Source organism: Ornithodoros turicata, chromosome 2 (genome assembly GCF_037126465.1).
Source record: "Ornithodoros turicata isolate Travis chromosome 2, ASM3712646v1, whole genome shotgun sequence".
Lineage (NCBI taxonomy): Eukaryota > Metazoa > Arthropoda > Arachnida > Ixodida > Argasidae > Ornithodoros > Ornithodoros turicata.
The window spans coordinates 13,319,405-13,346,670 of record NC_088202.1 but is presented as its reverse complement, the minus strand read 5'-3'; the positions used below and the strand labels follow the sequence as shown (position 1 = coordinate 13,346,670).

Sequence of the window (27,266 nt, the reverse complement as noted above, 5' to 3'; positions counted from 1 at the left end):
CATGCAGTGAACTGCATTTTATCAAGTACCAAAGAAATGCAGTGCACTGCTTGAAAGCTTGTCTGCTAATGAACTGTAGTACCATCGTAGTGTTTTTATCTTCTTACCACCTGTGGATGAGGATGTGAAGTTGGGAGCGGCAACATGATGTGTCAGGGCATGACCCCTTGTTGATGCTTTCCATGTGCAACATATTTCTCGGGTGAACAAATAGTGAGCTTGAAAGATGCCATTGCAGTTTTTACTAAGGGGATATGCACGTGCTAATATGTACAGAATTCCCTGCAAACATGCCAAAAGTCTCCACTTAAAAAGTTTTGCTGTGGCTGTTTGAAACGTAGTGTCCTTTTGCACCCAGACTGAAGTACGCATTGTACTACAATGTGCCAGCTATGCAAACCACAGCCTTTGTGCCCACAAAAGAGTGGTAATAAAGTACACGATGGGAATTGATGTTTCGAGGCTGGAACACATAAAAAGGACACAGGTTTGAGTCCTACAGCTGGCTAACCTTTTCAGTGACTTCCTTCTTTCACCGGTAATAAAGCAGCCATACTTTTTTACCTTCCATTTTTTCACCTTCCAAGTAGCTATAGCCTTTAATTGACCTTCAAGAAGCGACAGCGTGATCATTCGTAAGCGTTACTAAAGTGGTAGCTTTACAGGACCACATGAAGACACCATGTTACCAAAAATTAACAACAATGCCCTGTAGAGTTGCTGCATTTAAACGTGTTTGGCACAATGCCTAAAGACACAGCTAATGTTTCTTATCAGGGTGCTTTTCAAAAGTAGTCGTACAAGGTAAAATGGGAGCATGGTTTATGTATTTCTTCATGCATTTGTTCAAGGTAATTTGTTATATGCACATATATACTTTTTTCTTGTAATAAAGCATTATTCCTTCAAGATGTGCAATACTTTCAGTATTGTGCATTCCAAAATGTAACCATCAGACTCAAAGGCATTATTTTTTGTGCTCTAACTTCACAAGTGCTTAGTAAACCATATTTTCTTTTCTTGTCAGCGTAGGAAGCCTCCAGAAAGATAACTGGAGGCTTAGAAAATAGAAGTATGATGCAAGCAAGCTTGAGTGATGGCACTCAAGTATGAGATGGTACAATGAGTAGGAAGGTGTTTATAAAAGTGGACATACCTGATGTGCGCTGTTATGGACATGAGTCATCAGCAAGTGTGTATCTTTCCATATTACTTCTCTTTAAGTTTGTGTTTAATTTGTTCTGACAGAGGCTAGGAAAGTGCACTAGTACTTGTTCTTCTAATCCTTTTTCTGTTTGACTCATTGACCTTAGTTACACCATGTATGGGTAGAAGAAGAGCAAGGAAAAAATACATTGGAAATCAATCACCCGTTTAAAGTCGTGACAAAAGCTACCAGAAAATGGCTCGAAGGCATCTGTCATGAGAATGTGTTTGGTCCAGTGATAGTGAAACTATGGAAGGGTGGCCCATTGATTTTCTGAAGGCGTAGTTCTTTCTCAAAGGGGCACCAAACAGCTCGTCGGTAGGCCTGTGCAAATATTCAGATCTTTTCGAATACTAAAGCGAATAATCGTATATTCGATTATAGAATTCTGTATTCAAATTTTGAATCGGAGTGACGACTCTTCCAAACCGGACGTATTGGAATAGTTGCAAACCTGTACTTGTAATCCCAGAAACACAGGAAGAGAGGGCATAAAACGAAGTTCAAAGGGCGTAGGAAGGGCAGGGAACGAAGGGCATAAACGAGTTTGTATGTATGCATTCGGTTTGGCCGCATGACTATTTGCTTTGTGCTCAATTTGGTTACATAACTGTTCACTTCATATTTGCTTGAGATATATAAGTGCTTATGTGGCATGTAAGCTTCATATTTGCTTCAGGTACAGCCGGTGTATAACGTGCACTCGTGTATAACGCGCATTCATATATAACGTGCAAACCTAAAAACGGGCTGAATTTGAAAAAGTTCCATGTATTACGTGCACTGCAATCTTGTTACAAGCTTCTGTACTGCCACCACTATACACAATAAACCAATGCGGCATATAATATATGCATATGCTTTATTTGAAACATATTTAGTTTCGCATCCCTTCTCAATCATGCCAGCCTTCTGAAATGAATTCAGGATTATTGACTCCTCAATACCATCCTTAAGCAGCATCATGAATTTTTATGAAATCCAGTGCCCCTTTCGCTGCAAGTTGTCAATTCCAGACAAGTACCATACTTTCCGGTGTATAACGTGTGCGTTATACAGTAAAAAAGTGCTCTGAAAAGGTCCTGCGTGTTATCTAATTCCAGTCAAGTATGCCACAAGCTGTACATAATTGTTAAAATTTAACTTGTTACATAACTATTCAAAATTACTATTCTCACAGCCCTACTCCCTGGACATTATCGAGTTATCATGCTCCGTAAACGAACGTAGCTCACTATATCAAGGTATTCAATTCCTCCAGCTCTCACAAGCTTATTTACTGAGAGGCTGGTTTCAGGACAAGATGGCAGACAGGATGTTTCAAATTTACTCTTCCCTATTGTATTACGCCAGAATCTTAATCTTCTGTGTTTGTGTTTCAAATTTGCCTCACATCCCGAAACTGCAATAATATGTTAATGTATAATTGTGCCGTGCTGTTGATGGTGCACAAAGTCAAAATGATGTGGGGCTATTATCTACAAGGCTTCGAGGGGCACAACATTAGGACGAAAGAGTGCAGTGAATATTTTGTTGATTTGCAGGTAATTCCCTACATTTTAGCACCAATAACTTTCGGAAAATTGTCACCACCGATGAAGTAGTGCAGATTGAGAAAAATAAAAACCTACACCTTGTTTGCCTGCTTAGTCCTCCTTTGCCAGCACTGCATTTGTTTCATTGCTTTGCACTTGTCTATGTGATGTAGTCTTGTTGTGGGATCCTTGTTGGCAGTGATGGCCACTAACTACTTCTACAGTACTTTAACTATAACTACTAACTACATCGTAATGATGATACATATAGTTTAACCAGTAGTTCAACTACGTTTCAGGGGAGGTAGTTAAAACTACTTTTTTAACTACTGCAATATATTTTAACTACATCTCTAACTACTTAAAGTTGTCCATCAACACCAATCCCATTCTGTAGTGTTCTTGGACACCTAAATATAAATCACAAGCGGTAATGAAGGTGAACATTTAGTACACATGCAGGCACGATTGCTCTGCACCTCCGTTCTCATCAAACAAGTAGCTCAAGGTAAAAGTCGGAAGCACAATCGTGCTGTAAAGCTTGCGGCAAAATCGGAAGTAGTTGGCGCCTGCAGTAACGTAATTACTGTAGTTAACTACTCGAAATAGTAGTTTAACTAGTAGTTGCACACTACATTTCTGCAAGTAGTTGATAACTAGTAGTTGCACACTACATTTCTGCAAGTAGTTGATAACTATTTTTTAACTACAATCAGGTAGTAACTAGTAGTTTAACTACATGTAGTTAACTACTGGCCATCACTGCTTGTTGGTTTGTTTGTGTGTGCAATACAACTCCCTGCCTTCATGTTTTCCGTTCTCCAATGAAAGGGTTGTTGACGTTTAATCTAAATTCTCATTCTTCTAACAGGGCAGTTAATTAGCATGCTATCACTGATGCCCATTGAGAGACCGTTTTTGACCAATCTTTGCAGGCATTCTTTTTTGCTGGAGGATGGGTGTTCTTTATGAAGCAACTTTTCAAGGACTATGAGGTGAGGCACTTGACTGTCTGGCCAACAACAGTATGTGCAACTACTCATTCATTGCTCACTTGATTATGGGCAGTGATGGAGAGCACTTCAAGTATCAAGTACTCCTTAAAGTAAATTACTAAATACTTGTGCGTTACATTAAACACACTTCAAATTTTGTGCTTTGTACTGCACATGAAGCACCTTTTTCTGATACCTTCCTGTCAAGCACCTAGTTCTCAACTTTGGGCGGCAGACAAAAATTGGAACATATGACCAAACAGTGTTTGTGTCCTGAAAGTGATTTCTGACAAAGAAAATTCATTGTCGACAAGTTTTAACGGGTTATCAGTAACTGGTACAGTGGAAATGGAGTGATACGCACAAGCCCTGTGCACTGCAATGGGCAGCATGATGACTGATTTATTTTTTTATGCAATTCCAATACCTAATTCTGTTGCTTTGTTACATTGTTCCTGCCATTGAAAGTTCACAATCATTCTTTTTCACATTCTGTGATTCGCTTTTAATTACAATACGACAGAAAAAGGAAAAGGCTGAAAGTCACATATGTTTTCGTTTTCACCTCCATACATAATGAAGTAAACACGATGCAAAAGACAAAGGGACAGAGGAACAGACAGGACGAGCGTCCCTTAGTCTTTTGCGTCGTGTTTACTTCATTATGCATTCACACTAACTAGCCCAATTGCTCGTCGTGTTACCTGCATACCTTTTATGGTTATGCATTGTACTGTTGCAAAATCTAGTCATATTAAACTAAAAGTTTTGCACTATCCTCAGCCTTTTTTTGTTTTGTTTGTGATATTCCACGTGGCAATAAGGAGTGCTCAGAAATAAGTAGTATGTATGAGACTACGTATGCAATATGTAGTCTCATACGTACTACATATTGCATATATACACACTACATATTACATATTGCACATACAGACTACATATGCAATATGTAGTCTCTGTTCTTTTGTATACTCTTCGATTAAAGCCATTACTTCTTCCATGTTACGCCCAGAGACTCAGAATGCTGTGCACTGGGGATACGAATAAGTCAGGACATCATAATACTATGCACCAGCACCACTGACTGTGTGCGTGCACGTGAATGCAAAATATGCCGTCTGGATTTATATGCTACCCTAGTTTAGGCCATCTAGTTCAGTCAATATTCGCAAGTAAGATGTGAGGTAGCACCGCTTCGTAACTGGCACTTGCCAAAACTGATTGCTGTAAGTTTTATAAAATATCAAAACATAATTACTTATTCACTCTTTGTGGCCACCAAATGGTGTAATGTGAAGTGATATAAACTACATTTGCAGTGTTCTTGATGGATACGTAATTACCTCGCCTAATGCTTCATACATTACTGTATGTAGGCGCTTTTTACCGTGTATATAGGGTCTGACTTTTTCGGGTTAAATGTCTTTCCTGGATTCGGTAGGGAGGGGAGATTGGGAGCCATTTTGAAATCTGAAATTGGGGGTGAAATCGGGTGTTATTGGGTTACTTTTTTGCTTTCTGTCCAGCAAGCGGCCAATAGTTAAAGGTGCATTGGTCAAGCATGCATTGGTCAATCACCCATATTGGTCAAACATGCATTCCTCCCGATTTATGGTCACAAACGGCACATGGTATACCATTAAATGTGCTTCGCATGGTGTATTGTTGCATTCAAGTAAGATTTTCATCAGACGTGCACACAGATTGCTGCTAAACCATGTACGTGATATGTGATTAAAGTTCGGGGAGAAATCGGGTTTACCTCAAATTGGTACGAAACCGATTCAGGAGGGGATTTTTAATTTTCTTTTTAAATTCTGCGTACGGGCACTGGTCGGGAGGGAACTATCGGGCAGAATTGGGTTTAACCCAAAAAAGTCAGACCCTACGTATATAGGGTGCCAGTGATGTGGGGTACTTGGCGCTCCACTGGTACCGCCATTGCTCGTCACTGGTATAGGTGACACATTCCTTCAAGTAACAGAAGTTTAGAGCTTTCTTCCATGTCGAATTTAATTTCTGCATCTGTAATGTCTACTTTGTTTCAGGTTCATCATTTATCTGTACAGCTCTTATTTTCCGTCACCTTTTCCTTATCGTGTACAATGTTTGAGCTGATCATATTCGAAATTCTTGGGTTCCTAGAATCAAGGTAAGCTGGGAAATTACTTCACATGTTTCTCTGTCTCAAACATTGAGCTACTGACACACAAATCGATGGCCATGTTGAAGATGTGTTCTGTCATTGCAGTTCCCGGTATCTTCACTGGAAGCTGGGCCTTTACGCCATACTATTTATGCTCATCGTCTTGCTGCCATTTTACATTGGCTACCTCATCATCAGCAATCTAAGGTTTGGTGAGTTTATGGCAGTGTTATTGCCAACAGTTTTAACAACCTTAGTTATTCAAAGAATTGAAAATACGAAATAAGTTGTTGCTGGTACATCACCTCAGAGGGGGGACCCCAGTTCCATTTTCAAGAATTACCGTAATTTCACGCGTATAAGCCGCACCGCAGATAAGCCGCGGGCAATACGAGACGACTGATTTGTGCGACAAAGGAGACCATAGAGAAGGCCATAAACCCTGTGGTCCATACTCCGGGATCGGCACAGTGTACAACAGAGGAGGTCAGTTCTGGAGTTCTACCAAGATCGGATTGTGCACTTGTCGGGTGTTTTTCGTGGGCTGATGGGTCAGTGATCTTCCAGAAGACGTGAATCACTGTCACCACTTTCCTTAAAGCTGCTTGGAGGAATGCACCAGGAAGATCAATCTACTCGAATGTGGACCCGTCCCTGTTACGCACTGTTCGTGCATCGGCAGGGCAGTGCTGTTCCAGAGACACTGTCGGCCCTTTCGCTAAAATCGGCGTATGGGGAAAATACCAGGAAAAAATAGTCATCAGATAAGCCGCACCGGTGGATAAGCCGCAGGGCGCCCGTGAGAAAAAAAAATCGCGCATAAGCCGCGGCTAATACGCGTGAAAATACGGTACACGAAGTGTATTCAAAAACTGTGTCAAGCACACATAATGTCGTGTTCAGACGTCGATTCCACGATTGTCATGAGTACCTTGCCAGGCTCATATAGGTAGATTGAGAGTGGAAGATAAAGAAATTCGCATCCACTGACAAGAATATTCCAGCTGCTGCAAAACATGCATGATGTAGATAAAGCACTCGTGTGTGTTCCTTCCTGTTCGGGCTGTCGTTACATTTTGCGCTTTTTTTGAAATCATGCTGTGATGAAGACAATGTGTGAATAAACGGAAGAAGGTGAGGTAGAGAAGGAGCTCTACACATTCTTCCTCAAATCGCAGACCTAGGGCGAGCATCTTGATTGAGCGCCCGTCCTTACACAGTAACGCTCGCAACGTTACACATGCGAAACATAATTTTAAAGATTTGAACAATTCTTAGGAGTTTTGGTTATGTGCACTCAACATGCTGTTAGGAACCAATGATGGAAAGTCAGAAGGTCAAGGGATTTTGTGAAGGTAGCATATGAAGCGAATTCCTCAGGTTGGGAGTTGCCGATATTTTCGAACAGAGAATGTTCTTCTGCAGAATATATTCGAAAGTCACAAGGTGTTGTCAAAAATGGCACATTCTAAATGCAAAGTTCAAGTTTCTGCATATTTGTGTACATATTACAACATTGGCTGCAGTGGAGCTGGTAGGCTAATGTCGATGCTTGGGATAGTTGGCACATATTAAGTTGAATTTACGACACTCGAACAAACACCACACACTGGACAGATATGCAAGGAAACAACCATCACCATCGAGTGATTCCTCGTATGTCTGTCCGGTGTGTGGTGTTTGTTCCAGCATCGTAAATTCAAGTTAAAAAGTGCTGGTAGGGTTATGGCAGCACCATAGGGACTGCGGTCCCTGAATACGGTCGATTGGCTGCACTAGACAAAGTTGGAAATAGGTAGCTGCACAGTAGTGTGGTGAAATACGAGGCAGCAGCCCCATATATTTGTCAGTTGTGAGATAGGCGGGAAGTTACTAAGAAGGCATTGCCAGAATACCAGGGGTAAAGGATGTACACTTTTATGGTGATGGTAGCTCGCTTGTGATGGTGTAGTACAACGAAGCTACAGCAGTCATCAGTTCCAAGCTGAACGTAAAACAAAGTATAGAGATAGGTATAGATGACACAGAGTGTCTACCAACCTGGAAAACCTGAAATTTTCAGAGAATTTTGATGCAACCCGAAACGTCAGCCAATTCTCAGGGAATTTGCCGAAAAGGAGCTGGAGTGCGGGGAAATTGGAGACAGGTGTCCTAACGATGCGCAGCGAATCACAAGTGCCAATCAGTGGTTGAGCGGCCATGCCTCTGCAGCATTGCCGCGAGTAGCAATTTGCCAATACGACAAGCTCAGATGCAGATAAGTAGGAGAGCCTCACTGATACTCAATAAATGATCTGTTTTATGAGGGATCTGTATCGAAACGTAGCAGCAGGCACCAAGTTCACTTTTGTTTTGGTCAGGGAATTCGCTTGAAATCGTCACTGAAAACCTGGAAAAGTCAGGGAATCTGAATGCTGCAATTTGGTAGACAGCCTAATTGTGATACCTTAAACGTCAAATCCTTCCAAGTATTGTGTCTTCTTTTATTTAAATCGCTCGTTTGTTGCAACACATCCGAGTGTGGCTAGCAATGAATCATACAGTGTTTTGCCTTTGTTCTGGACAATGTAGGACTTTAGTCCTCACTGTGAGAGTCATCCATATATTCTCATCGTGTTATCTGTAGTAATGTGGTGTAGGGTTTCAACACCAGAAGAAACACCCCGGTTATCATCATTACAATAAAGTGTTGTTATTGCAGTCAAGAGCAGGGCAATCAAGCCTCTGGCGCTGGCATCGTGGCTGCTGTTTGTTTACTTGTTCTGGAAGATTGGAGATCCTTTCCCAATTCTGAGTCCAAAGCATGGTAAGCCTCAATTTCAGATTGATTCCTGACTTACTTGCTTTCGTAAAGTTGTGTTATTACATAGTATTGACATTTAAAGAGGACAAAATTAACGAGATGCAGACAAGCTGTAGTTGTGCACCAGCTCTTCCGAATGTTGCTTGGAAGACCCCCATTTTTGCGTTAGTTTTTCATCCAACCATTCTCACCAGAATGCTCGATATTTGCTTTGCTTTACTTCGTTTTATGGCTGCTGACTGCATTGAACATTCTTACTCAAAGCTCTGCATGAGATTTCCTTTCTTTATTGTTATTGCACTGCAGCAAAAACACAAGACAAGCCACACCTTTCAACAAACCTTTTAATGACAAATTGAAAAGACATATTCAGCAAGAACACCACACCAGCTTCCCCATTGGTTCTTTCCCTCCAACCTATCTGCATTCTATCCAAACCAAACAGAACTATTGATAAGCGTGAGCTGTTTGCCAGTCAAGACTGGCAAACAGCTAGGACAGCTGGGAGCACTAGGACAACAGCAAACAGCTGGGAGCACTAACACATGTCTCGCCACGTTGTTTAATCGTGGCAGTCTCCACCACGTGTCTGTGCCATGTGAGGTGTATGCCCCATGATTAGAGCCTGAAGTTTTAGGGTTCTACCCGATTCTTCCCCGAATTTGCACCCCGAATTGAAGGTTCACTCTTTAGGGTGAAACCCGATTTTTACCCGGCAAATTCCCCTCACTGGGATGTCTGTAGGAATGCACTAACTTACTTGCTTGGCAGCAAATGCAGTTACATCACCGTTTGTACCAAACCACTACAGTTGGCTTGAGTAACTGCACCCGATTTCTCCCCGAATTTAGCATACTGGAAGTTTTTTCACCTGAATTCACATGAATTTAGTGCACATGTTTATTTACCCAATTTTTACCCCCCGAATTTAGAAAAAAATATTTCTCGAAAACTTCAGGCTCTACCCATGATCTACGAATCACTTCTGTCTTTTAAAGGGCAGCGCGCAACTGCACGATAATATGTAAGCACACATCACACTTTCTTTTCTTAGAATGTAGTAGGACCCCCTTTTGCATATAACACAGCTGAAATATGTCAAGGAATGGAGAAATATAAATCATGAACAACATTCATGTCTCTTCACCAAATCATCAAAGAAAACTCTTCACCACTCTGTGTGACAACTTTTCTCTCCCACTGCATGAATTAATGTGGATACGGCCCCTAACATCATCCTGCAATGGTTAGTTTGGACCACGAAGATGGATTTCTTCAATTTCTGTGCAAAAGCCCAGCAAACCCAGCCTGTCACACATGAAATGCTCAAGTCCAGAAACTGCAAACGACCATATCTGGGGAATTCCATAGTAAATGGCATGCACTATGGGTTTTCCCTGAAAATCTGTACTACATCTTCCCAATTAGCATCCTCCTTGGTGATCACCAGGAAATCGTCCACATACCTAAATATCCGTACATCGTCATAGACTCGATCAAATCCACAGACGACAGCCCTTCGTCCACCAACTGTAAGGGGGCAGGGATATCCACGTTGAAATACATATCCTCCACATCCAAAGATATCACCTTGCGATCAAAATTGTCTACCTTCCTGAAGAACTGCTCTGTGCCAGACATGCGGTTTGAAAAGACAATAGTCTCGGCACCTACGCCAATGGTGCATTCCACATGGAGAGGCCCACATTCGGGGCGCCCATAACATGGGGTCAGAGTGCACCTCCGCTGTCGGGATGGACTCTCACCTCGCTTGGCAGTCGGTTTCCTTCGAGCATCGGAGCCACTCGCTCGTACTCGACATGTAGCCCTATGGATCAGTATTAAACGTGTTACGTTGCTATAACCCACTTGGATACACTTCAAGAACTCTGTTACATCCTCTTATTTTTTAATGCCATCGGGGTTATCAATAGAGCCTGAAGTTTTAGGGTTGAACCCGATTCTTCCCAGAATTTGCACCCCGAATTGAAGGTTGCCTCTTTAGGGTGAAACCCGATATTTACCCGGCAAATTGCCCTCACTGAGAAGTCCGTAGGAATGCACACTTAGCTTGTTTGGCAGCAAATTCAGTTACATCACAGTTTGTACCAATTCAGTACAGTTAGTTTGAGTAACTGAGCCCGATTTCTCCCCAAATTTAGCATAGTGAAAGTTTTTCCACCCGAATTTGCATGAATTTAGAGCACATGTTTATTCACCCGATTTTTACCCTCCGAATTTAGAAAAAAATATTTCCCGAAAACTTCAGGCTCTAGTTATCAAGCATCAGCAAATCCTGGCCCCTTTGGAGAACACTGGAGACCGTGTGTTAACACAACCCTCTTTGAAAACAATAGCCCAAACTGGGATATCCTCTTTATGTGTCTTTGCCGAAAAGAATGTTTCCAGGTGCTTCTTCACTTGGGACGCCACCTTGTCCAGATCGGTGCATTCCATCCACTTCACCACCTACTTCCTATACTTTGATTGGCTGGCCTACTGTGATCCCACAAAGTCAACTGCCTGTAACGCCATAGTGGCGAAAGACTCTTTATCAATGACCACAAATCTGGACTCTTTGTCTGCTTGCAAAAGGCAACGATCATTTCTTCGAAGGTCATTACCTTACCTCATTAAGCTGATGTGTCCTCCATCCCTTTTCCTGTGGACGATTCAGTGTCCTCACCACATCAATGCGTTCATCCGCAACAGATACCTGATATTCTCACCTCAAGGCAATCTTCCTAGAAAAAGACACAACTTCCTCTGCCTAAACCCCTTGATGAGGACTATACTTAGGACCCAGAGTCAATACATCAACAGTGGCTTTACTGACCTCCACTTCTCCAAGCAGTAGTGGTGCCGTTGCCTGGGCCTCTTCCTGGATTCCTCTTTGCCTTGTCTCGTAAAAGTGGAACAAGGGCACCCCTCCACATGGCTTCCATGTGTCGCGTGGCAGACACCATTAAGAGACCGGAATACCCACTTATCTTTTTACATTTAGCCAGACTACTTCTCACAGAAAAAGTGAACAATCGTGTGTAACAGTCATACCTGGTGAACAGCTGCAGATCGAATAATCTTTGACACTCTTGTATGCAACGTAGAAGGGCAGGAAGTGCCGAAGACATTGATAGACCCTGGGAACGAAAACTTCCATCTCAGCTAGACCAAGAGCGTGCGGGCTCAGACACCGAGCATAATCAGCAATATCTTTCCATAACACAAGGGAGGAAATAAGTCCTAAGCGAGGAATATAGTCAGAATATGTCTGCAACACTATAACTAGGGAGTAACTTTTTCGGGTTAAACCCGATTCTGCCCGATTATTCCCCCTCCGAACTGACCTCCGACCAATTCGGGTTAAACCCGATTTCTCCCCGAATTCCAGACACTACGAAATCCTCAAGTGACATTTCCACTGAAGACGAACAAAGGTCGCCACGTGTAACACATGTAAGAATGGGTCACTTACGTTCCCAGAAATACACTCATGTGTGTCAACGCTGTCTATGCCTTCGGGGTTTACCGCTGGAAGGTCACGATCCCGAAAAAAAAAAAAGAGAGAGTAGGAAAGGACTTAATAGACAAGAGGAGAAACAAAAACATCCGATAGCACCAGAAGGCACAATTATCGCCCGATTTCGCCCTGAATTACAGATTTAAAAATAGCGCCCGATTTGTACCCCCTGAATCTGAGAAAGGCATTTAACCCGAAAAAGTCACTCCCTAACTATAACCAATACATCAATGAAGCTGTACTAAACAACTCACCAGACATTCTCCAATTATTATGCTGAACAAAAAACGTGGCTCACGATATCCAAATATGTAACTCGTTTAGTTGCAGCGAGCGTATTTACCAAGAAACAAAGCAACTCAAAGTCATAGTTTGCACAACCCTGTTCTCTTCCTTGGAACCAAGCGACGTCATGATGTACCCACATCTAGCAACGCTGCATCTGTGGCACTGGAGATCACTTGCTAATCATCAGCAACAACTATGGCTGTTTATAACTGTGTTTTCAAGGGCTGACAAGCATAACACAGAACATTGCTTATAGCTTTATGACTAACATGCAAGTTCTGAACGAGTTGCCATATGTACACAGGTGGTGAAGTAATGTATTTGTGAATATTCTGGAGCTGGATCAAGAATGATGACACTTTGATGTGGTGGGCTCAAGTATCTTCTTTAGCTGCCTGTGTTCAACAGAGCAATTTGTAGAGCAGCGTTTTGTGTTTCAGACCCACATTCTTGACAAAAATGACAAAGGAAAAAAAAGTTTTATATATATTACTTTTAAGTGTGGCAGCACCTGACTTGCTGACCGTTTGTGTCAGTTTGTTACTAAGCAAGGATTGGGTCCTTCTGTATTCCTCATCTCATACTTGGTGTATCCCGTGTAATTGGCATTTATTCTGATCAGTACACAAGAGAGGTTGTCGTACAGAATGAACAGAGCAGCACCTAGCACATTTGAGGAGGGACTACACAGCTGACCAATGAAGTTAGCGCACCTGGGTGTGCATTGCAGTATAAAACACAAAGCACTGCTCTACAAATTGCTCTGTTGAACACAGGCAGCTAAAGAAGATACTTGAGTCCACCACAGTGTCATCATTCTTGATCCAGCTCCAGAATATTCACAAATACATTACTTCACCACCTGTGTACATATGGCACCTCGTTCAGAACTTGCATGTTAGTCATAAAGCTATATGCAGTGTTCTGTGTTATGCTTGTCAGCCCTTGCAAACTCAGTTGCAAACAGCCATAGTTGTTGCTGGTGATTAGCAAGTAATGACAAGGCAATCATTTCCACCTGCAATATCCGCAATAGAAAAGGAGAGGAAGAAGCCAGCAACTTTGTATTTTGCCTTCCTGCATGTTTCTGCACATAGAGGCAAGACAGCATAGCACGCATTTGGATTTGTGCAAGCCTGTGTTGTTGTTATTGTAGTGCCTTCTATATGCAAATGTACATATCTTGTCATTTGCAATTATGTTAATTGGGGAAGCAGTACAACAATATGGTTGCATACCTGCCAGCTCTCCCGATTCATCCGGGAGACTCCCGGATTTGGACCGGTTTGTACGATTGTACGACCGAGAAGCATGTCTCCCGGAAAATGCAGTTTCCCTCTCCATATCTCAAACGCCTGCTTTTTCTCTGGGCACATAGACGAAAACGTCAATCCAATACCAGCCCAATTGCCATCGGCATCGCTGCTGCTTCCTGTGTGTTACGGAGTTCAGCGGTTGTGGTCATGGTCCTAGTTCTAGCACTTCTAGTTTCCGGGCAGTTCTCCATGTTTTCGGGCGACAAAGGTGCCTTCACACTAGCTGTTTTGACCTTGCGTACCTCGCAAAGAGAACAGAGACATAGTTTTGTGTCCTCACGTTCTTTTGAGAAAGTGTCATAGCCTTGCCACAGCTTGACACCCAGGTAGTTTCTTGGAGAGGGCAAAGTCTGTTGCTGCAAAACTTGTGCCCGATGAGCCTGCTGGGGTGAAGTGTGCTCCTGTTATATATGCAAATAAAAGCCACCCAACATCGGCTTTCTCCCCCCTCCTTGCTTTTGAAATCTCCCTAATTTGGATGTTCCCAAGTTGGCAGGTATGTGGTTGGATCTCTGTCAGTTTATACTAGTATAATACATGCAGCACAGAACAGTGACAAGGCCATTGTAGAAGCAGTACACTTATAATGTCATAGAAACACAATACAAAAATGTTGTTGGCCACACAGATGGACATGTGACTTTGCCACTTTCTGGTGTTCCCTTTGTGTAAAAACCATGCAGGAAGTATCAGTGACTAACAGATGAAATAAAAAAGATAGCAAATTATTCCATCTTTATTTATTTTTATTAGGTATTTTGTCCATCGAGCAAGTCATCAGCCGAGTGGGTGTCATTGGTGTAACACTCATGGCTCTCTTATCGGGCTTTGGTGCAGTCAACTACCCATACACATCAATGGCCTACTTTATGAGGTTAGTAACACAAGTTTTATGTCAGACACTTCAATTTCATAGTAGTGAGCTAAGTACACTGCTGAGGTATCATGAAGCATTCTCATTAGGTGTTGTCTAGGGAAAGGTGTATTTTTTGGCGTGCAAGCTTCTACCAAAGGAGCACTCACAGTCTGTGCAGAAGTAAACTATAATGAGCTTAAAAGCTGTGGTTGTATAGCCTTTGTTTCACTATTATAATATAATTCGGGGCTTTACGTCATGATAGAACTGCATATTTCAGTATTAATATGCAATAAGTTTTAACATTTATGTTGTACGTTTCAAGTCAATACTGCAGTGTGAACAAAATACAATACACTTGGAGACACACACGGCACAGCACCTGATGTGAAATTCCAGTTATACACAGCTATGTCGTGTACCTCTGGCGGGGTTCACTAAGGTCCATAAACATTTGATAGGTGGTAATTCTTTTTGTTCCTTATTTAGACCTGTGACACCAGCAGATGTACAAGGTCTTGAAAAGAAGCTGATACAAACATTGGATATGATCGTAATGAAGAAAAAGAGGTAAGGCCCACCTTGTTGCGTTGCACAGTGTGAAGGCCAGTTTGTATCTCGTACGTCAAATTGCCTTCTTTTATAAGCCAATTTGCCACATATGACACACACACACATATTATCACATGATGTCGTGGTCCGGCGTGTGCTGATCTGAGGACAGAATTGAAGGAGACGACCAGCCTGTAGAACAGCGGAACATTTAATGACGTTACCAGCATTCACCAGCTTGTGCTAGTGTCCGACAACGAGCGAGTCTCGTTGTCTGTACATATACAACACCTCCTCCTTTTAGCACAGCAAACCCATGTGTTCATTTCAGGTGACACACCATGTTTCCCTTTAACACAAAACACTGCACCCCCCGCTAGTAGCCGTAGCGATCAGGCTGTTTCACAGTTCGACCGTACCACATGGTACCTATACTTTTCTGAGGCTGTACCGGTGGCTTCAACGTGGTCGGCTATGCCATCGCCCCCTCGTGAAGATGTTGCTTTTTCCGTCTGGTCACTCCAGTCGAAGTCTGGGCCATATACGACCTTGGCGTTGGTCCTTGAGTGCAGACAGTTTCGTGCGCTCCTGCCCCTGCGAAGATCCGCACTGCAGTGTTGCTACGTAGCTCCGGGCGCCGCCTGTTATAGGAAGCCGCACGAACGGCTTGCTCCCGTTTGTACCTCTGGCGGTACTTCCGCAGGTGTGGTGATGAAGGCGTCAGCGTAGGAGGCAGAACAGGTACATTGGAACGGAGCTGGCATCCCATCAGCAGTTCCGCTGGCGTGTCACCGCATGCACCCGGCGTTGTGCGGCAAGCGGGTAGTGCTTGATGCAAGTCCGGCGACCTTGCCATGAGGGACTTTGCGGTTTGCACCGCGCGCTCAGCTTGTCCATTGCTTTGTGGGTAGTATGGGCTGGATGTTATGTGCATACTACCGCACGATGCCAGGAACCGTCGAGATTCGGATAATGCAAACTGGGCCCCATTGTCTGAGCGCACCACTTCTGGCGTGCTGTAGCGAGCGAACATAGGTCTGAGCTCTGTAATCAAGTCCGACGATGTGGTCGTTCTGAGGTGTGAGACCTCGAAAAACTTTGAGAGTACCTGTAGTCTATGGCTATAGTCTGTAGTCGTAGTGTAGTGTAGTCGTAGACAACTTTCCAAAGCTCAGTGCTGGGTTCTTGGTTCTGAGGCTACAAATAATTGAGGAATCACTTATGTGTGCTCCTGGAAATACAACCATCCAGCAATAGACGACCTGAGCAAATCCCATGATGCGGCGCGAATCCGCGCAGTGCACGCTGGGCACTACGTTCTTAGCAATTCAAGATGGCGATCGCGCTTGTCCGGCGGCTTTGATGATCGTGGTTGTGGTGTTGTTCCTTCGTAACGAATTAAGTAATTCGTAACGAAGCGGGACACAAAGAAACCCTGTTTTTTGCTTCCTCTTCTTCTTCTTTGAGGCCTCGCATGTAGCGAAGAGATGACCGTTGTCTTCTTCTTTTCTCCTTTTTCACGTTTATGAACGCCTGATGTCTTGAGCAGCGACGCACGTAAACAACACCTATGTGTAGGAGAGTAAGCGTTAACGATAGTAAATGAACTATAAGGTGCTGCTAACTGTGCAAGAGAATTTATGACAAGGAATTGGCAGACGTACCCGCTTCGTCAGTGCGTCGGTGTCAACCGTGTCAGGTGTCAGCGCCCGGCATAGCAGACATCACCCTCGCGAGCGAAAAAACATATGTCCCATGATTCGCGGAGCCGCAGCGACGTTCCCCTCTGGCGGCGCTCCAAGTTATTCAGCTCGTGCATTTCCTTATTAACACGTTACATGCAGGCTACTGGAGCCAGCAGTGATAGACTGCAGGATATAATAGGTCCTGTGGAGCACAAGGAATTGTCAGTGTTACTATTTCAGTGAGTGTCACTAACTTGCAGTGTCATGTTTCCTTCCTTACTGACACCATCTAGGATGATCTAGTGCAGGTCTGAGGTGTTAAGTTGGAAGCGTTGCCTTGGGCTATAGCAAGGACATGCACCACAGCGTTGCGCCGTGTGATCTTCCATCACAATGTCACTGGGACTTGATAGTGGCTTTTCTTTCCTTAAGGTTCATTAAAGATGTGCCAATGAACTGGGGGAAGCAGCAACTTTATTTTATGATGATGATTACTGAGTTTCATCGCCAGGGGCGATATCCGGGAGAACCACAACCATGTTTCCTGGCCAGTATCATGCTGCCCACATTGGCAGTCCTGGGTGTTCCCCGACCCTTATTTGCCAATTTCATTTTGCTCACATCAGCAGCATCTTGTGTTGCGTGTTTCTTGCAGCAAAGCTGTTGATTACACTTTGCAGTACTGTAGAAATATCCTCTTGAACGGAAGAAGGCCACGGAAGGGTACATTCTTGTCACAATTGTCATTCCATGAAGTTCAGTATTGCCACAGTCCCTCAATACTCTTTCTGGTCTGGAAACTCCGCTCGAGTACAATAGACAAGGTCACTTGGGGACAATTGCTCCCGCATGGGGCGATCGCGTCGTTTGGGCGGAGACACCCTCGTGGAGCAGACGACGTTTCCATAGCGCTACGTGTTTTTAGGGAAGATTTGATCAGCTACTTTTTAAAGTTCATTTCGGGTTTAGAGCAGAAATAATTCTCAAATAGGTTCATGAGTTCAGCCCGCACATTTTAGTTCAGTTAGCGTAAATTTGCAGATTTTCCGCGTAGATTGCAACTTTCATTGTTGTCTTCTTCTGGCACGGAAAATGTTGGTTTTACTCTCACTCATATCTCTCAATGAAGGTTGAGAAACATATTAATTCATTCTGTTACACTATCACACAAACTATAGTGGTGTGTTATAAAGTAATGCCGCTTTCGGTAGTTATTTCGTGAGGGCGAAACTTTCCAAACACGTGGTTTCCTCGTAGCATGCAGTTTGTTGCAATCTGAGCAGAGATAAAATTACGAGGTGATTCTATTTCAGAGAAGATATATAAGACTTCAGAAGAAGTACGTATAGAAATCCTGCGTTGTAATCATGATCATCTGAAAGTCGTCTCTGGTGGTATGAGAGACACACACATGCTATAAATCGCATGACTCGATCGTTTTCGGTGAAGAAATAAACTTATGTTGTTTTTCGATGTGGTTGACAATAACTGATCTATATTACACTATTAACGTATTGTAGATATTTTTACACACTTTGGGAAGATGTATCGACTTAAGATAGCAATGGCTCTCATGCGTTCCCTTTAAACATAATGCACATGATCATCCCATGATAATATTTGTGAAGAACCCTTCAAGTATTCCTACTATTTTTGCGGCTTGGACTGACTGACCAACCAGTTGTAATAAGGAGATTCAAACATGATTTAAGCCGGGTTACTAAATTAACAGGATAGAATTTCCGCTTACTGAAGTGTGGCCCTAATAGCACTTTTCGGCTATAGAAATTGGCTGACGAGATACAGGTGTCAAATTCATCGCGTTGGAGATAGCCTCGGCGTATCAGTCAGATCAGTTCCAGGATGTTCCAATGAACAAACTATTTAAAATGATAAAATTGTAGCGGCGTGTGCTGCTACAGAATGAAGTTTTATGTGGGAGCGGCCACTGTTCTCATAGCTCAGAAATAAATTTTAGGACTGGCCAAGAACTACATTTACAAGAAAAACGTTACAGTATCTGGTGACAAATAAATATGATAACCGGAAAGAGATAAGTAAGGAGAAATGCAGAAAATTTAATGAGTCAGTCTTTCGCTTGAAAGTAATGATGAAGCCAAAGAAAGGATATTTTGTAGCACTATACACGGCCATGAACGAGCTTTAGAGTCTGTAGTGTATAGGCTGCAGAAAAATTTCACGTATTGCAGATCAGAAAGGAAACAGAAAAATGAAAAGATAAAAAGTGAAAACATCATCCCTCCCTCCCTCCCCGCTTCCGATTCAGCAAAAACGAATATATAAGCCGGTATGTACACGGGTGCGTAAATGAGTGAACGGGTATTAGCTAACTTCGTTTACTGCTGCATCTTTCCTCGCAGGTTGTATCATGAGGAATGTTATTGTATTGACATCATGTTGAAAGACCTATCATTTGAAAATTTTACGGTTCTTATAGTGTTTGATGCTCCACAAATCACGCTCATCGCAGTACACCTCCAATAAGGCTATTAGTAAATGGTTTGTATTTATTCCCGTTTACCAGGTCATCGCTGTTTTGTAGACAAAAAAAAAAAAACTTTCATTCACTTCTCGTAAAGTTAAGGCTCCGAGGAATATAGTCATTCCAAAATGCTGCGTGCTCGTATCAGTCTCCTTCATCTGTGTAGATCATTCTTACACACGAACAGAGTGCAAAGATTGCAGTAAAGTTCAAGGATACTGTAGAAATGTTTTTTTTCGCGCTGAATTACTTTTCGCGTTTTTCGCGCACACCTCCAAAATTGCGAATTTAAGTTCCCGCGAATAACTCAGGCCATATGAGGGCGAAAATCGTTCGGCGTTCGACGCTATACCGCGACTGCCTGACCCTTTCTACTCCATGTAGGATAGGCAGTTTAAGCAAGCGCAGAAGATTGTTTTATCCCATCAGGCAAGATGAAAAGAAATGAAAATTCATCATGCTTTTGTTACTCCTATAAACGCTTTGCACTATACATGCAATATACCACTATACCACGAAGCAAGAACATGCCTTTCCCCGCATTCTCAAAAGCAGCTTGAATGATAGTACCACATCTCAACCGAACTGATAAGTGCCCCGAGTGATAATTAATAAGAACTGCTAAAATAAACTGGCTAACTTGCACACGGCCAGTACTATGGCCTCCTACAGGGTCCCTAAAGGCCATTTGACAGGACCTTTCCTCCTATCTCTGTGAGGAGAAGAAAGGAATAGACCTAGAATGCCGCAATCCACGTGAACAATGGATGTCTTAGTACGTGCCGAAATATGCCCGAGTATCGACGGCGGCACGATATGCAAGAGCAAAGCACTCCCGGAAACCTGTGTCGCGAATTTAAGTTCTCGCGAATCAATCCTCAAAGCAGCTCTGCTCAAAAACGCGAAAATATTTTCCACGCGGAAAAAACCACTTCTACAGTATTTAAAGAAATGAACCTCTGTTTACGCACGCAAAACGCAAGCACCAAAAAAGAAAAAGTTCTCACTTCCAAACACCCGCAGACACACATGCAATCGACACGCGCAGGCAGCGGCGGACACGAAAGTCTCCTCCCGAGCGACGATGTGATCGTCGTGTCGTCGTGTCGTCGGGGCGCCCAAAGCGAACTTTTTGGCGGGAGTTTCCTGACCAGAAAGAGTATTGAGGGACCGTGGTATTGCTGTTCTCAACAAAAGTGATGAAAACGGTGATAGCATATCACTATGGTGTCGTCGGGGCTCTCGGGACAGCACCTTTTGTGTCGTGTAACCGAAGTACCAGCTGCAAACAACGTGTCATCACAGCTGCGAAACATCATGCTACAAGTAAGCAGCACATGGAGTATGCAACCCACGGATGGAATATGTGATTGCAGAATCCATTGTGGAATGTGGCACATCATTGCACGTGGAATGTATGATTAAAAAGATCCAGGAACGTGCAGACCCTTCTTGGACTTTTTGTGCTAATGAATGCCATTGGTGCTTGAGCTGCGCAGAGTCTCTTTTCGTTCTTGGGATTAATTTAAAAAATTATTCTTCACTCTTGGCTGGACGCGGCCATGTTTCTTTATCCAAGGATGTTTCCAGACTTCGAAATTGCCAGGCTGTTTTTGTGTAATAGAGATATGGCCTCCTCCATCGTTCCTTGCTGCAGTTTCCTCCGAGACACATTTTTGACTGCTGGGACAAGTGCTCCTAAATGACATGGGTCAATCGCATGACTACGATCATATCCAAGCTCGAGAAATATCCAGCTCCAATCCAGCATCCAATAAACATCTAGCTCAAGAAATATGAAAACACAAATAGTAGACCCCATGCATCGTGTGGACCAGGACTGCGAAAATGGTCCAGGATTGCAAAGTCTACAAGCAGTTCTGACAAGGAAGAAGCCAGAGAGAATGGGGCTGTATTTCCTTTAGTGTGCCTATATCTGGGCTGCTTTTATCTAGTGCAGCCTAGGCCTACGTGTATAAATCCATTCTACTCTATGACGATTGCACAATCACTAAGAAGCAAAAAACAAAGCATTGTTTTTATAGTGTTCATACCAATCATGACCTTACGGTAATAATAGCAACTGAAATTAAACAATGCTTGCATATATTCAAGAAACACAGAGGACAAAACCATAACCTGATTTAGTATGCCTTATCAGAAGTTTGGTTTAACAGGGGTACCCAAAATATTGTGCCACGTATGTCGAAGCTTCCAGTGCCTGGCGGGTGCAAACAAGAAGGCTTCCAGTGGAGTTGTATTGGTGTCAAACCATTTATTTCACTCACAAAAGCACTTTCATTCGCAAGTGTTGCTTCCCAACTGCCTCGTGATTTTCGACTACACTTTCAGACAATGCGTTGCCACGAAAGAAGACATCTGTCCAATGTTTTTCAGAAATTGTTCAGAGCCCTTATGCTCTTAAAAAAAAACATACCAACACATTTAATGCAGCATCTTCCTCATCCCAAGCAACTGGTGCAAGTTCCTTGTGGGCCTCTTCATGTGTGTTTTCCTCTGTTTCTGTAGGTGCCTCAGGTTACAACACTTCATCATTTAGAGCTCCCACAGTTTCTGCTCTGCAGGTAGCAACATCATCGTTGATGATGTAGGCAGCCATGTCCACAGAGACACCCACACTGTGGAGACACGAAAGGAGGTTCGTGTCCTGTGGCTCCTCTTCACTCTCATTGCCCTGTGCTTGTGCTGAGCATGCGCTTAGCCTAACAAACCCAGCACGGTGGAAGCAGTTCGCAATGATGGCTTCCGTCACCTTGTTCCATGCAGATGCCAGAAGGTGGATTGCACTCAGCAGGTTCACCTGGTATTCTTTACCAGTTTGAGGCTGCTGTTGACACCTTGGTTCGTCGGTTGCAGTTTCGTGGTCGTATTCGGTGGCAAAAATTCAAGCCAAATGGCCAGAAGTCCATACACATTACCATGTCCTGGGCCCTGATCTTGAACTTTCATATAGTGATCGTTACCGTTATATTTCAAGTTTGTGCGCACCAAAGCCACTTTGGTAGGCTCGGGCTACCTCAGGCTAACCAATCGGTAAGATTGGGCTCCTGGACAGTTATCGAGCAAGAAGACAAGAGCAAAGAGCAAGAAGCAAGAAGAGCAAAGCGACGATCCATCTCTAACAGCCTCTCTTTGAAGAGTGCCTGTGTGATCCACGACTTTGAGTTTGCCAGATGTTTCACCAGCAAGGTGCTGGCATCCTTGAAGCATCGCAGCGCTTTTAGCTTGCTGATTAACAGAAGCTGCGGCTTATCGCTTCCAGTCATGTTTGTGCCTACCAGCACTGTAATTCGTTGCTTGCTGTGTTGTCTACCAGCACACAGGTCTCCGGTAGGTGCCAACATTCTTTGTGGAAGGAGCTGATAGAACACTGGAGTTTCATCGATGTTATACATGTCTGCAGCGTCATACTCTTCCAGTAACATGTTGAGCCTCGTTGACTTCCAGTCATTGCAAGCAGCTTCATCAGTGGCGGCAGCCTCTCCAACAACGGTTTAAAAAGAGAGTCTATGTCGCATTCGAAAGTGATCCATTCAGCCGTTGTTGCACGAGAAACTCCATGTTCAGACGCAGCACTACTTCCTCTGCCTTAGCACGCAGCACAACACCATTTATGGGCAGTTTGGCACCTCGGGCTCGTTGACTTCATGCAAGAAGAATGTCTTCCATGTCCTTGTAGGCCACTGAGGTGCAAAGTCACCATCGTTGAATGCAGCAAGTATTTTATTGCGGTCCTTTAGTATTTTTGACGGCATTGCTCTTTGCAATTCCCAATTTTTTAGCGATACCCATCTTCGAAATCTTGCCGTCCTGCACTTCGGAGAGTATCTTCACTTTCGCCGAAAGTTCAAGTTACTGGCACATCCACTTCGACATATTCAAGCATAAAAAAAAGCAAAATTCATTCATGTTCAAGCGTCATGGCCTTGGCAAAACCAGGCATGGCTACAAAAATGTGTTCAAAATGTGCAGCATGAACACTTCAACTTTAGGTGGTTCACAGGCATCTGACTCACATTTCTTTCTGGATTCTGTCAGCACTGCCCGCTTACCAATGGCGTTGCAGAATTTCTCCTCCTCCTCCTCCTCCTTAACAACTTTCACAGTCTCTGTCTCCGCTCTCATATTGGGGAGAGAGAACACATGTTTGTTGGACGGCACGAAAGTTCATCTAAACAAGAGTGACTGTGCAAAATGGTTCCCGTTAAGGGATTTTGAATTTTTTTGCCTGGTAGTCTATGGCAAAACCAAACAAATCGTTGAACTCCGTTTGGCATATCCAAGAATTCAGGTAAAGCTAGTTCAGCTTAATGGGAGTCTACTGTGCTTTTAAAGTCACCGCATGTTGACATGGTGCACAATGTTTCATCAGCCACTTATTGTGAGCTATAATCCAAGTAGGTTATGCAGGACATTATGCGGCTCATTATGCCGCCTCGTAAACTGTGACAAACACTGTTGTGCAGGATAGCCTTAGCCATGCGGGAAAGATTGCAGCAATCTGGAGGAGGAAGGCAGTCATCTGGCATCTGGGGGATGCTCAAGAGTGTCACTTATCTGCCATCTGGAGGTACAGAAAGTAAGTACTGTGGTATCACGCTATACAATAAAATCTGTAACGCCTCTGACAAGAACTGCAACCCCCATCACTAAACACATGCAGTAGACTCTCGTTATTTTATTTCAAACTCCAGGAGACCACAGATTTTTGTTTGAATTATCAGAAATTCATGGAAATATGCATTGCTGAACAAAAATAGGATTTGTTATGCAGGTAGCTCCACATACACAGCTCATTTTTTAACATTTTATAAGTTTTTAAAGACTGATTATATGTAGGGACACAGATCCAACATTGGTGAAAAGTCTAGTAAGTTTATTAATTCAGCAGTCAACAGATGGAGAGCTATTTACGAGAAATTTGTCTGTGTTTGACTGCTTAGTTGATACATAAGTCCTGAAAACAAACAAAATTTTCGATTCCACTCAGCACGGCTGTTCTACACCTTGTGTTCATCGAAGATACGAGAAGCTCTCTCTTTTTTTTTCTCACCCGGAAATCCTGTTTTGCTACCCCATATCGCTTGGTTTTACCCTGTTTCACGGCTCCTGCAAATGAAACGCCCGATTCTGAAAAACAGAAAACAGAAGGCCCTATGTGTTCTGCGGTTGTAGACTTGCCTGACTCGATACATCATTGAATTAACATGATATACTTGCATAATGCACACACTTTTTCTTAGTGAAACTTCGCTTCGATGACGTGCATTAGTGACATGAAAAGAAGCTGGTGATCTAAATACTTAAGGCAAACTCAACTAATATGGTATTCTAAAACATCCGAGTTGGTGTTTCCTGAACCGACAACTATTTCCTTATTGTTGTTTGCATAGCGATCTTCCCACATGAAGTTGGATTTGCTTCTGTCAATTGCTGAGGAAATTCCAATTCAGAGCACCGCAAGGGGCTGGGCTGGCCTGTAACACGAGGCCAATTGGGCCTGTGAGCCTGGATAGGGCCTCACAGTTGTATTGGTTCCGGCAATGGGCAGGCTCAGCCTAGAATTATCATGCCTCGGTCAGACTCTAGCTTTCGTTGGTCCTTCCCTTTCACATTGTTTGTTTAATTCTTGCATTGAAGAATGTACGGCAATCATTATCCAGTCTGACCGCATTATAAAAATAGAACACTAGGATTATCCCACCCCAAACTTTGCAGACTGAGAGCCATTTGCATGAAGTTTGGGTATATTTTGCAAACATTATGAAACAAGTGAACATAGGAAACATATTAAAAATTAAGGAAAATCTCACGCCATGTATTTTCAATTGCACCACCTGTGTGTGATGATATGAAACTGAAGCACACACAGAGAGACTAGCGGCTTTTGAGTGAGATTGGCGATTGGATGAGCCATTGGAAATGCATGGGGAGTAATTTTGCTTGATTTTTATTTGCCTTTCTATGGTTACAACATACACAAACACAGTTACAAAAATACAACAGTTACAAAAATTACAAAGTTAAAAATTTTTAACGCTGTGTGAAAATTTTGGTCAGTGATGTATGGAGTGCTAAAAAGGAGCATGTTGAAAATTTTCAGCTTCTGAACCTCATTTTTCTATATGGTGTTATTATCCTATTTTCTTGAGCTGTAGTGATATAGTTCACGCTTCGAAATTAACTCTAGATAATGTATTACTGGAAATAAAACAACAGAAGTGTGTGTTTCTGTTAAAAAATTTTGAAACTCCGCAAAATGAACATGACAACGAAGGAACTTTACGCAAATATCATGGAATACGTTGGACTTGCATATCCTACAAAAGAATTGTACTAATAATATTTTTATTTATTCAGAAATAATATTTACCTATAGAAAACTATAAAGCAAGAGAAGAGAAAGAAAAGAAACGTACATGGATAGATTTTACTGCATCATAGAAAACTAGAAAGCAAAGACAAGGCTACAAAATAAGGAAAAAAAAAATTGAGATACTAGAAACTTCAAACTCAAAAGCAAGAGGTGAGACAGAGAGAGAGAAACTTACATGTGTACATTTGTTTGTGTATGTTTTTTGTATGTACATCACACATCTTGTACTATGTGAAAAAGGATAACCTGTGGGGAAAGAAATATTATACTGACATACACCTGGAATGCTGAGACGGTTGCACACTTAAACATGTTGATATCAAGATCAGTCTCTCATTGTTTGCTTACTGTTCTAAACAGAAAATAAACTGCAAAAATGCTTCATACCTAAGCACTTAAGAGGGTAGGAAGTACACAAGCAAACGTCTAGCATTCCAGAAAATGCACATCTGCTGGTGCACGTAGCACACAGTGAATTATAATGACTGAACTCCTGGACACTTTTCAAGAAATGTTGATTAAAGGAGTACAGGGGGCCATCCAAAAAAATTTCAGATTACGACATCTGATGAAAGTGTGTGTCATTATACCGAGTAGCGTGAAAGGTTTTGATGTGTGCAATTTGTTTCCCAGAAAAAAACTCACATAAACATAGCTCCGCGCCTTCACCCTTAACTCGCCACTCCAGCTATAACGAGGATGAGGAGGTATGATGGCACGTCACCGATGACGGCATAAGGAGACTCGTTCTGGTTTGCCGGTCAGTGGGGGTCAGCACCTTGTCCCTTTGCCGCCGTAAACCTGTTTTGCCAGTTTTCCCGGAGAATTGGGGATAGAAGGAGCGGCCGAAGCATTACCGAGCAAGGAGAAAGGCTTTATCAGAACCCTGAACAGCCGAGTAGCAGACAACATTTCTCTAGGCCAATCAGCGAGCGTTGTCCTTATAGCGTCAGCGCGAGGTTCCAGGCAGATCACAGGCTGGTACTGCTCTTCACCACCGTTGCGCACGGTCGCTTTTTGCTGCGTATTTTAAATTCAATTTCTGCGATAATTATGACTCTGTGGTGTAAATTACTTCCCATGGTGCATCTTCCTGGCATACTTAACAGTTTTATAGGAAGAAAACTGGGTGTTAAAAATGACTTCTGTGCTACTTTAAGGCCACAAGTTACAAAATCAAAACATGCCTAAAATGTAATAAACAAAACAAAAGGGCGAAAACCATGTAATATGTGCTAGGTGTAGAAAAAGATTTGAGATATGTACCCATTGGAAACCAATATTTTAAACTTCATCAAATGTGACTGGAGGACTCATGCATCAATGACTCGACTGGCTGTCCTTTGTTGCAGTCTCCGCTGTGCTTAAAAATTAGTGGCCTTCTTTTTTGTGTGTAACTGGTCTCAGTGAATCACAAAATAAGTTTTTTTTTATAAACTTATACTATGCTGATTTAATCAAGT

The 27,266-nt window shown here is 42.8% G+C and overlaps 1 protein-coding gene across 2 annotated transcripts in view; it reads left to right on the top strand.

The window, feature by feature from the left end:
• LOC135385214 (Golgi pH regulator-like) overlaps positions 1–27,266 on the top strand; it is a 38,978-nt gene that overhangs the window by 1,107 nt on the left and 10,605 nt on the right. Inside the window, exons 2-9 of one of the 2 annotated variants that reach the window (XM_064614414.1) lie at positions 1,033–1,192; positions 3,678–3,737; positions 5,786–5,889; positions 5,989–6,095; positions 8,585–8,689; positions 14,564–14,684; positions 15,156–15,236; positions 23,894–24,006. In XM_064614414.1, coding sequence (XP_064470484.1) covers positions 1,160–1,192; positions 3,678–3,737; positions 5,786–5,889; positions 5,989–6,095; positions 8,585–8,689; positions 14,564–14,684; positions 15,156–15,236; positions 23,894–24,006 — 724 coding nt within the window. In that variant the 5' untranslated portion in view covers positions 1,033–1,159. The remainder of the gene's footprint in view (positions 1–1,032; positions 1,193–3,677; positions 3,738–5,785; positions 5,890–5,988; positions 6,096–8,584; positions 8,690–14,563; positions 14,685–15,155; positions 15,237–23,893; positions 24,007–27,266) is intronic. The other variant, XM_064614413.1, reaches the window with a different exon arrangement.